Source organism: Sus scrofa, chromosome 10 (genome assembly GCF_054392235.1).
Source record: "Sus scrofa isolate SSC_HxYL_T2T_F1_AM1 chromosome 10, Sscrofa_HxYL_maternal_Yorkshire_Landrace_v2.0, whole genome shotgun sequence".
NCBI lineage: Eukaryota > Metazoa > Chordata > Mammalia > Artiodactyla > Suidae > Sus > Sus scrofa.
In genome coordinates, this window is record NC_139392.1 from 16,360,533 (window position 1) to 16,371,720 (window position 11,188).

The window sequence follows — 11,188 nt, forward strand, 5'->3', positions numbered from 1 at the left end:
CTCACCAGCAAGGATACTGAATTAGCGGTGAGGATACCGAGTTAGTGGAGAAACAGGAGCACAACTGCCCTTTCCCCACCGATTCATTACTGCCAGTCCCTGCAAACCCCTTCCCCCACCCCCAGCCACAGCTGCCCCGTAGGTACCAACCAGCTCGCTTTCAAAGTCCTGCTGTCCTGAGGAGGACGATGACAGCCTCTGGAATCTGGACTCACTAGAAACACAAAATGGAAAAATGGTGGATAGTTCTTTTAAAAGGTCTAAAAACTGGGAGTTCTGAGAGTTCCCATCATGGCTCAGTGGTAATGAACCCAACTAGTATCCATGAGGATGTGGGTTTGATCCCTGGCTTCGCTCAGTGGGTAAAGATCTGGAGTTGCCACGCGCTGCAGTATAGGTTGCAGATGCGGCTCAGATCTGGGGTTGCTGTGGCTGTGGGGTTGGCCAATTGTAGCTCCGATTGGCTCCCTAGACTGGGACCTTCCACATGCTGAGGATGCAGCCCTAAAAATAAATAAATAAAAGGTCTAAAAACTTATGTCCGGTATCTTGCTGCCTCTTAGAGCTCAGGACCAAAGCTACTAGCCCTCAGTGGCTGGGACAAAATATAACTCACTCTGTGAAAAATATAGGCAAGAGCCTTGACCATTCCAAGGTACGGTAAGATATAAGCCTCTGTGATGTGGCATAAACCACAGGGGTTAGGGCATTAGCAACCATCCTGTGCTCCACACCCTTGAACCTCAGCCCTGTGACTGGTCTACCAAGAGTGGTCTCCAAGTGTTGCCTGTTTACGATACTTCCCAACCGGGCAAATAAAACTTGGAATGGGGTTCCCCTGGCGCTCAGCAGGTTAAGAACCTGATTAGTATCCATGAGAATGTGAGTTCGATCCCTGGCCTTGCTCAGTGGGTTAAGGAGCCAGTGTTGCCACACCTGAGGCCTAGGTGGAAACTGTGGCTTGGATCAGATCCTTGGCCCAGGAACCCCATATCCCATGGGGTGGCCAAAAAAGGAAAAAAAACCTTGAAATAAATAGTGTATTTTATCAAATCTAAGATACCAGCGGTTGTCAAGGGCACTGTTATTTTATGAACTGCTAAGAAAGAAAAAATGTGGTCAATTAAACTATGACCACCACTGGTTATAAGTTGCACCCAATTTCACAGATAAGCAAATGTCAAAAATGTACATTTTAGAGTTGATGACCTGGGACATTTTACGTTGTGGCATTTTAATCAGATCCTTTCTTCTGAGAAACCCATAAAAACACCCTGAGCTCTGGGAATGTGAGCTGTTTGGCAGTATGTTAAGTTTTACTTCTTTTTTTGCTTTTTTTTAGGGCCACACCCGTGGCATATGGAGGTTCCCAGGCAAGGGGTTGTATCGGAGTTACAGCTCCCGGACTACACCACAGGCACAGAAACACCGGATCCTTAACCCAAGCTTTACTTCTCTCTCTTCTCCTACTCTTGGCTCCCCCATCCCACTTCTAAGGGTGAAACTTAACTTCAAGGCCTTTCCAGAGAACTGCCTCATTTGACCTTCACCATGATCCTACGGGCAAGAAAGGGCAGAAGGAAACAATCCAACAAGTTCAGGTCTTGACCAAGATCACCACGCAGATAGGGAGACAGGGAGTCTCCGGATTTCTGAATGCTCTATGTTGCTGTAGTCCTCGCCCCCTGCCACCTCTGCTGGGGGGAGGGGGGGCAATGTGCCCCCAACACACCAGGTGTTTCTGCAAATCTCCCCCAGGAGTTCCTATCGTGGCTCAGTAGTTAGCGAATCCGACTAGGAACCATGAGGTTGTGGGTTCGATCCCTGGCCTTGCTCAGTGGGTTAAGGATCTGGCATTGCCATGAGCTGGGGTGTAGGTTGCAGACGCAGTTTGGATCCTGCGTTGCTGTGGCTGTGGTGTAGGCCAGCGGCTACAGCTCTGATTCAATCCCTAGCCTGGGAACCTCCATATGCCATGGGTGTGGCCCTGGAAAAGACAAAAAGACCAAAAAAAAAAAAAAAAAAAAACTTCCCCAGTCTAAGGCTGGCACATGGCCAAGCAAAAGGCTCCACTGCCTCACCCCAAGGCGTGGCTTTCACAAATGCAGAGCAGAAGCTGTGGGGAAAGAGGGGGTGGGTTCCCCCTCCCCTGCAGACCACGTTTCAACATGGGAGCTGAAGGTGGAGCAAGAGTTGGGGAGGCTCTGTGGGGCAACAGTGGGGGTCCGCCTGGGGAACTGCAGGGGAGGCTTGGGCGAGGCAGGACGCATTTTCCCCACTTGTTTCCTCTTACACATCTCACACAAGATCCTGGGGTGTGCAAGAGCCAGCTGGGGCTGGACATTCCAGATGCAGCTCTGGAACTCATGTGACCCCTTCAGGTGATGAGTGCAGAGGGCCAGCAGGGCCCAAAGTTACACCGAAGGACCCAAACCCCCGCCATGGCAGACTGTGTTCTGGAACAGGCTGCTGCAAACTGACTGATGAGGGCCACAGACAGCCCATCACACAGAGGACAAAGGGAGCGGCTCGCCTACGGCACTGATGCCTGGCTCAATCCACCTCACCTCATCCTAGCCCCGCCTCATCCTAGCCCCGAGCTCATTAATTTCAAAGAGGCCTCCCTGGAAAATGCTCAAGGCAAGAAAGCAGGCTGGAATCCTCCTCTGTTGATGAGGTGAGCCCTAAGTATCTACAGCGGCTAGATTTCCTCCGTAGCCCAAAGCAGAGGTTCAGGGCTGCAGCCAGCCCCAAGCCCCAAGGGAGAGCTGGGCAGGCGGGCCTGGGTTTTCACGGCCACAGTGAGGGGAACGAGGCCAACCTCATGCATCTCTGGTACAGGCCGGGCAGTCCCTGATGAAAACAATCTGTATTAGCATCATGGGTGGACTGTGCCTGGTGGGCTTCACACGCTCCCAGCCCAGCCCAGTCTCTCTCCCACACACACTTTTTTTTTTCTTTTTTTAAAGGTCACACCTGCAGCATATGGAAGTTCCCAGGCCCGCTTACACCACAGCCACAGCAACACCTGATCCGAGCCCCATCTGTGACCTATGCCACAGCTCACGGCAACTCCAGATCTTTAAAACACTGAGTGAGACCAGGGGTCAAACTCACACACTCGTGGATACTAGTCAGGTTCTTAACCCACTAAGCCTCAATGGGAACTCCCCACCCCACCCCTGACACATCTTTGAAGTGATGAATATTTTTTACCTGTCTGCTTCTGACACCAGGGCAATGCGGCCATAATCCCAGAATCTTCTTCTTATGATGGAAAATACCAATATTAAAAACTATGAGTATAAAAAAAAAAAAAAATTAGGGCATTCCTGTTTTGGCACAGCTGAAATGAATCTGACTAGTATCCATGAGGATGCGGATTTGATCCCTGGCCTCGCTCAGTGGTTAAGGATCCAGCATTGTCTTGAGCCAAGGTGTAGGTAGCAGATGCAACTCAGATCTGGCATTGCTGTGGCAGTGTACAGTGTAGGCCGGCAGCTGCAGCTCCACTTCAGCCCCTAGCCTGGGAACCTCCATATCACACAGGTGCAGCCCTAAAAAGACAAAAACAACTAAAAGTAGAAAAGAAACCAGGTAAAAGCACACCGGATGGCTTCTACTTAGAAGAGACAGCTGTCTTAGGGGCAAAGCCCACCCATCCAGATACAAGGCTAGAAGAGCCAGAGAGGGCCCTGAGCTGCCCCAGGCCACATAGCTCAAAGGCTCCATGCTGTGCTCAACCCCTTCACCGGCTCCCATCCCCTGTGCCCAAGCCTCATAGGCTGTCAACACTGACACTGAGCCTGCCCTGGCACCCTCCTAGTCAAGCACTGGCGTCCTTTCCTTTACCCTCAAAGCAGCACCGACAGGGATGACGTGGCCTGCCTTCAGGGGCCTCTGAGCAGGAGGGCAATGTCTCCTCACAGCAGCCCTGGGACCAGCCCCCTTCTTCACTTTATATAGAATTTCTTTTTTCTTTTCAAGGCCACACCTGTGGCATATGGAAGTTCCCAGGCTCTGGGTTGAAGCAGAGCTGCAGCTGCCAGTCTACACCACACCTGGCAGCAATGCCGCATCCTTCCCCACTGAGTGTGGCCAGGGATCGAACCCACATCCTCATGGATACTAGTCCGGTTCTTAACTCACTGAGCCACAACAGGAACTCCAAAGAGACACGTTTTCGTCCTCATTTCCCCGCCTGCCCTAGTCAGGAACTTGGGTTTTCAATGTGGGTTTGGGAGCTCCAGCAGAATGTTCTCAAGGTGAATCTGGAAGTCAGCGATATTATTTTCAAAGGCAGTTGAGTCACGAGGGCTGCTCAGCAGGTGCCCACCCTCTCTGCCCCCGCTGCCGCCTCCTTGGCTGGCGTTCCCCATCCCTCTACATCTTTCCCTGGCTCTTATGTGGGTTCTCCCACCTCCCCCCATAACTTCCTGCAATTAAAAACCCACCCCCACCAACACACTTCACTGCAGAGCGACTCTCTCTTCTCAACCAACCTTGTTCCAGACAAACCCACCTTTGTCTAGGAGGCTCCTCTCCTCCTCCCTCCAGACTCCCCCGCCACCCCCCGCCGAGGACGCAGGTCACAGCTCTAGGGCCGCCCTCCTCCATGAGTCCCGCTGACCCTCAAATCCACAACCAAAACCACACCCAGCTACTCCCTCCTCTCAAGCAAGGCCGAGAGATATGACTGTTCTCAACCTCCAGATGGGTTTTGCCTCCAAGACCTGGGTTATCTGGCACTGAAAGAGCCTTTTTTTCAGACAAGCACCATGAGGAGCAGGCAGGTTCTCACATCCGTCCACAGAGTACCAATCATGTAGCAAAATTCTGATGCAACCCTTTAGACCTTAATCCTGGGGAGGGAAACAGGAAGAGGAGCGGCAACTCCCTTTCCCTCTTCCTTGAATATTTTTCCTGCAAGTAAACTTGGGTTTGATACCTGCCTCCTGGGGGGACTGGGGCCCTCAGGCTACCCTGACTCCCGACTCCAGGCCCCACCAAGCCTCTGGCCCAAAGCGGACCAAGAGGTCTACCTCCTCGCCCCCTTGCCCCATGTACTCAGAGAACCGACCAGCCCACGGGGCGCTGGGAAAAGCAGGGCCCCTGAGCCCCAGTAAATTTCACCGAGCAAGTGCAAGCAGGTCTAGGGAAGAAGATGGCATATTTCAAATTGAGGGGGGAAGTCTTTGGGAACAGGAGGTCTGAATTAAAGAAAGGCCACCTGTGAGGGTCAGCACGGATGAAGTGACATCAGCTTTCCCTAGTTTTCTCCACGTCTGATCCTCTACAACATGAAGGGACCCAGGCCTTTTGTTTTTTTTGGGGGGGGACAGGGGCAGCACCCGCAGCACATGGAGGTTCCCAGGCTAGGGGTCAAATTGGAGTTGTAGCCACAGCCACGCCAGATCCTAGCCACGTCTGTGACCTACACCACAGCTCACGGCAATACTGGATCCTTAAGCCACTGAGTGAGGCCAGGGATCAAACCTGCATCCTCGTGATTGCTAGTTAGATTCACTCCTGCTGAGCCATGATGGGAACTCCGGTTTTCTCCACGTCTGATCCTCTCCGAAGTCCAGGACCGCGGGTGGGGAGCAGGGTGGGATATTTCTACATTGGGCATTGCCACTGCTTTAGTGGGAACCCACATGCTCCATTCACACCTCTCACCCCTTCCCGAGGGCCTCAGACACAGGGCGGGCTGATAACGCAGTAATAATGGCAGTAATCTAAAGAAGAGCGATGTACCTTCTTTCCAAATATTGCCTCCTTTAACCTTCTCCAGTTCTCTGCAACATCAGAATTATTACCTCCATTTTACAGAGCAAAAACTGATGCCCATTGTCACATGCCCAAGGTGACAAAGCTGAGACTTGACTCCAGGAATGTCTGGCTCCTCACCTGAGCTTCCCAGAAAGCCCTGGGGATGGAGGCAGGGTGGGGAGTTAAATAAGTGACATGATTCATGAGGAGTCTCACCAGGAAGCAGGTGACGTCTATGAACAGGACAGTGGGGATGCCACCGAAGGTGACCCCCTGGAGCACGGTGCTGTTTTTGGCCGAGTTGTAGCAGTAGGAGTCATTGCGTTGGTCGCCGATGCCCAGGCGCTCGCGGATGGCCACCGCCCTGGATGGCCACATCTCCAGGAACGGGGAGTCAGTCATGGTGCGTGTCCTCCCTGGAGAACGGGACCGGGCAGAGGGTCAGGGCTCCAGCTCCCCCGCGGTGTCCACTGCCTCCGCTGGCGCAGCCAAGGCGGGTGTCTCCTCTGTGGGCCCGTGGGGCACAGGGATCCGGGAAAAGCAGATGCCCGACCTCGTTTGCCCTGCAGCATCTACAGAGAATAGCTCCATTGTGGGGACGGCCAAAGGGTCAGAAGGATGGGGCGAGTGGCTCAGGCAGGACACAGCTGGCACCTCCCCCCGGGGGTTGGGTGAATAGGAGGGAAGGGAAGGACAGGGGCTGCTGTGGTGTCTGCTGAGAGATGCAAGCCCCTCCAACCTCAGGCACTTCTGCTGGGAAGTCACTCCTGTGGGAGCCCCTGGGAGGTCTGGAGCACAGTTGGGGGGGGCACAAAGGGAGGGGGGAGGAGGAATCAGCAGAGGAGGAGGAAGGGCAACAACTGGTGACCCATGTGAGCCACAGACCTGAGTTGATGGGATGTCAGGCAGGGGCCTCAGAGACGGGCTCACTCCATATACTTGGAAACCCAGGCTCGGAAGCCTGCAATTTCCTTTAAGATTAAGGAGCTTGGAGTTCCCATTGTGGCTCAGCAGTTAGCGAACCTGACTAGCATCCATGAGGATGGGGGCTCAGTCCCTGGCCTCACTCAGTGGGTTGAGGATCTGGCACTGCTGGGAGCTGTGGTGTAGGTTGCAGATGTGGCTCGGATCCCACGTTGCTGTGGCTGTTGGTGGCCGGCAGCTACAGCTTCAATTGGACCCCTAGCCTGGAAACCTCCATATGCCACAAGTGCAGCCCTAAAGGACAAAAAAAAAAAAAAAAAAAAAAAAATTAAGGAGCTGGTTGGGGTGGAGTCAGGTCTCAGACCCAGCCTCCTGGGTCCCAGATACCAGCTCTCTTTCTACTATGCCACACTCCCTCTACAGTTGGCTACACAAATACACATGTGTGCACATATGCGTGCACATTTACATGTTAGTGAGGGATTAAAATCTGGGAATGGGGAGTTCCTGTTGTGGCGCAGTGGTTAACGAATCCGACTAGGAACCATGAGGTTGCAGGTTTGATCCCTTGGCCTTGCTCAGTGGGTTAACGATCTGGCATTGCTGTGAGCTGTGGTGTAGGTCGCAGACGCGGCTCGGATCCCGCGTTGCTGTGGCTCTGGCGTAGGCCAGTGGCTACAGCTCTGATTCAAGCCCTAGCCTGGGAACCTCCATATGCCGAGACAGCGGCCCAAGAAATGGCCAAAAAAAGACAAAAAAATAAAAAATAAAAAATAAAATAAAATCTGGGAATGGAGTGGCAGACAGGAGATGACAGAGAAGGAAAGGGGGGTGATCTAGAGGGAGGAGAAGGGCCCCTGAGTCACCCATCGTGATCCCCCGGAGCGCTCCCCGGCTCCACCCTCTCATGCCTGCACTCCTGGGTACCTTGTTCTTACTGGAAGGTCCAGCATTTCCAAAACAAATATTGTTCCAGGCTGGTCGCTGACCCTCCCTTTCTGAGGCTCCTAGTAACTCAACCGAAACTAATGGAAATCTCCGAGCACCAAAGGTCCACCGGAGTTAGTGCCCACATTCCAGCTTGCATTTCACACTGTCTGTGGCAGAAGAGTCTGGAAAAATGCTCAGCAACCCCCTTCCTCTCAAGGTCCCACCTCCTTAAATCTGGTTAAACCGGGAGTTCCCTATGGCCTAGTAGTTAAGGATCTAGTGCTATCACTGCTGTGGCGTGGGTTCGATCCCTTGCCTGGGAACTTCCGCATGCTACAGGTGTGGCTAAATAAACAAGTTAAAAAAAATCTAAAAATAAAATGAACATAATTTTTAAAATAAATAAATAGGAGTTCTGGTTGTGGCACAGTGGAAACAAATCTGACTGGTGTCCATGAAGATGCGGATTCAATCTCTGGCCCTGCTCTGGGTTAAGGATCCGGCACTGCTGTGGCTGTGGTGTAGGCCGGCAGCTATAACTCCGATTCGACCCCTACCCTGGGAACCTCCATAGGCCGCGGGTGCGGCTCTGAAAAAGCAAAAATAAATAAATGAATAAACTAGATCCCCAGGGGACTTGACCTAGGTCTGGTCTTTCTACCTGTTACAAGGACAAAAATCTTGGGGACAATAAGCAAAGGTACAGAGAACAGATACTTGGACTACTGAGTACTACCAACATGGTATGTGATGGGGAGAGCTGATCCCCAATTCTGGCCCCTGGGACGACTGGGTTGGGGACAGTCACACACACACACACACACCCACGCACCCATGACAGGAAGTACAGGATGGGTGGGGGGAGGCGGCGGGTCCCAGGGTGTGGGAGAATTCCCAGAAGGCCAAGTGGCTCTCTCCTTGCTGTGAGAGACCTGGCAGTGGCTGGAGGTGCGACGGCAGAGCTACCAAGCTGCCTCTGGGAGACAGATGGTTCTCCCTTCCCTCCTTTGCACCCCACCCAATGGCGCCGCCCCAGGGGAACGCCCAGCCTGACACAGCTCGGCAAAAGCCTGCCCCTCCTCCCCGTCCCCACACTTACCAGACGCCCCAGGGAAGGAAGGGCTGTGGATGAGTCCCCGGGAGAGAGCCTCAGTGGACGCTGGCTTCAGCAAAAGCCACCGCAGCCCCGGCTACCTCCCAAGCTGCCTTGGGCCCGCCGCTCATTGCCTTCAGGGCCTTGCGGATCCAGGTCATGGGACACTGGCCTTTGCAGACTTCCCTGAAGGAACCCAGATGGCAGGGTCACAGGGGAGCTGCCGTCATGCAGGCCAGGGGTTCTTCAGCACACTCGCCCCACACTCACACCTGCCCCCATGTCTTTGAAGTCAAACGCTCACAGGGAACCTTTGGGTCTTCCCTATAGGCTCCCTGCCCAGACTCCTCCAACCACAGAGGGTCCACACTCCTCTCTCCTCCCTGGCATCACCTGAGGCTCCAGCCTCTCCCCTCTCGTCCAATGGCTGGAGGCCCTGCTGGGGCCCGGGCAGTGATCCTGCCCGAACAGAAGTGCTGGCAGCTGTGGGCTCCTGGCAAGATGGAGTCCCAGACCTCATACGAGGCCCAAGGGTAGCTGCTACTGCGAAGGCTAGAACCAGGAAGAAGGAAAGCAGCAGAACAAACAAGGAAGGCTTGAGAAGTGAAGTGGGAAGAAAAAACATCCCCATAAAATGCTCACAGAGGGAACATGGTCCCTGGACAGGGGCTGCTGCTGTGGAGGGGTCAGGGCAGGATGACCCTCCCAAGGCAGCTTGGTGCCAAGCTTTGGGGGAGCAGAGGCCCCATGGGAGGCAGGTACCAATGGCTTCCTCCTTCAGCCTGTCACACCTCTAAGTCAAACAGTCTCTCCTGGGTGGTTTCACAAGATGTGATAAGGACTCAGTAAGGTTAGTCAAGAAATGCCACTAGCCTGGGAGGTGACCTCCAGACTCCCCTGAGGTGGCCTGTCCTGTCTGTCCCTTCCAGGTGAGGTGCTCAGGTGAGAGCACAGCTTTGGGGGCCCACAGTCTCTTCCAGAACTTTGTGGTTAACTCTAGTTTGTGTCCATGCCTGTTCAGCGCATAGAGGCCAGATTCGGCTGAAGCATCGTGGTCCTTCCAGGACCGGGCCCCCTACATCCTCCCCAGCACCATGCTCTGGAGGAGCAGCTGGGAACCCTGCCAGGTTCAGAGAGCCAGAGGTGGGGAGAAGGGGACAGCTGGCAGTGACCAGGAGAGAGCAGACTCAGGGGGTGAAAGCCTGACAGTGCTGGGCAGAAGACAAACCTGCAAGCAATATCCAGCCATCTCCTAGTCTTATCCATGCCTTCCAAAGAGCTCGCTGCTCATCCCCTCTGTTCAGGAAAGCCAAGGATTACCATTGAGGCCCAGATGAGCAGCAGGTGACTCGGGACCCAACCCAAAGTTCAGCCCTTGTACACCCCAGAGTCTGGCTGTGGCCAGTGGGACAGAACCCAATCCAACAGGTGATTCCAAAATTGCAAGAGAAGTCAACCACCAACAGTAACCCCCTGCCCACCCAAGCTGGCAGCAAGGCCTGTCCCCTGCAGCACACCTGAAGAGCTCCAGGCCTCCCTGCCAGAAATGGCAGCAGAACGCTGCAGGAAGTGTGCGAGCATTGTTGGCTCTTACAAATTCAGGGTGGTTTTATCATCACCAAATCTTCCGACTTTATTACCCTGATAGCAGGATAACAAGCAGCTCCAGGCCTCCTGCCACAACAGCTGACTCTGATGTTCTAGATTGTAGGTTGCAGGAGTTTCCATCGTGGCTCACTGGTTAATGTACTCAACTAGTAGCCATGAGGAAGCGGGTTCGATCCCTGGCCTCGCTCAGTGGGTTAAGGATCTGGTATTGCCGTGAGCTGTGTTGTAGCCCACAGACGAGGCTGGGATCCTGTGTTGCTATGGCTGTGATGTAGGCTGGTGGCTACAGCTTCAGTTGGACCCCTAGCCTGGGAACCTCCATATGCTGCAAACCTCTCCTTAAAGCCCCACCAAACGGTCCTGGACCACCTTTACCTCCGTAGACACTAGCCCTGGAGCACCAAGGGAATGGCAGAGCATCTGGCTGCAGTGGGAGGCAGGGCTCCCCGCTCTATCAACTGAGTGGGCTCTGGAGTTAAGCTGTTGGCACCCCACAGCTTAGACAAATGGCTTAACTCTATGCCTTGGCTTCCTTCTCTATAAAACGGGGACCACGATGTTTCTCCTGCAGGGCTGGTGGGAGGCACACACCTGAGACAATGCCCCTTAAAGCGCTCAGTCAGGGCAGAGCCCTAGCGGGCACTCAAAATCTGTTTGCTTTTACAAAGTCACCTCTCCAGACAATGGGAAACACAATAGCAGGCCCCCATCTGATATTTTCCCTGTGAAACCCCAATAAACAGCTGGGGGGAGGGCATTTGTCCCCAAACTAGACAAGAGGTGTGTGAAGGGAAAAGGAAGCCTCTCCTTCTGCACACACATCCACCTACGGCAGACTCAGGACTGGGACAGGTGTCAGAG

General features: G+C 53.8%; 1 protein-coding gene across 21 annotated transcripts in view; it reads right to left on the bottom strand.

The window, feature by feature from the left end:
* Positions 1–11,188, bottom strand: part of TMEM63A (transmembrane protein 63A) — a 39,700-nt gene that overhangs the window by 27,432 nt on the left and 1,080 nt on the right. For 5 of the 21 annotated variants that reach the window (XR_014817109.1, XM_005653774.4, XM_021064006.2 and 2 more), the window contains 4 exons: positions 8,726–8,905; positions 5,989–6,188; positions 3,217–3,296; positions 151–214 (listed from right to left, as the gene is read on the bottom strand). Coding sequence is in view for 10 of the 21 variants with exons in the window: in XM_005653774.4 (XP_005653831.2) it covers positions 151–214; positions 3,217–3,296; positions 5,989–6,174 (330 nt within the window). In the remaining 11 variants the exon portion in view is untranslated. 21 annotated transcript variants of the gene reach the window in all.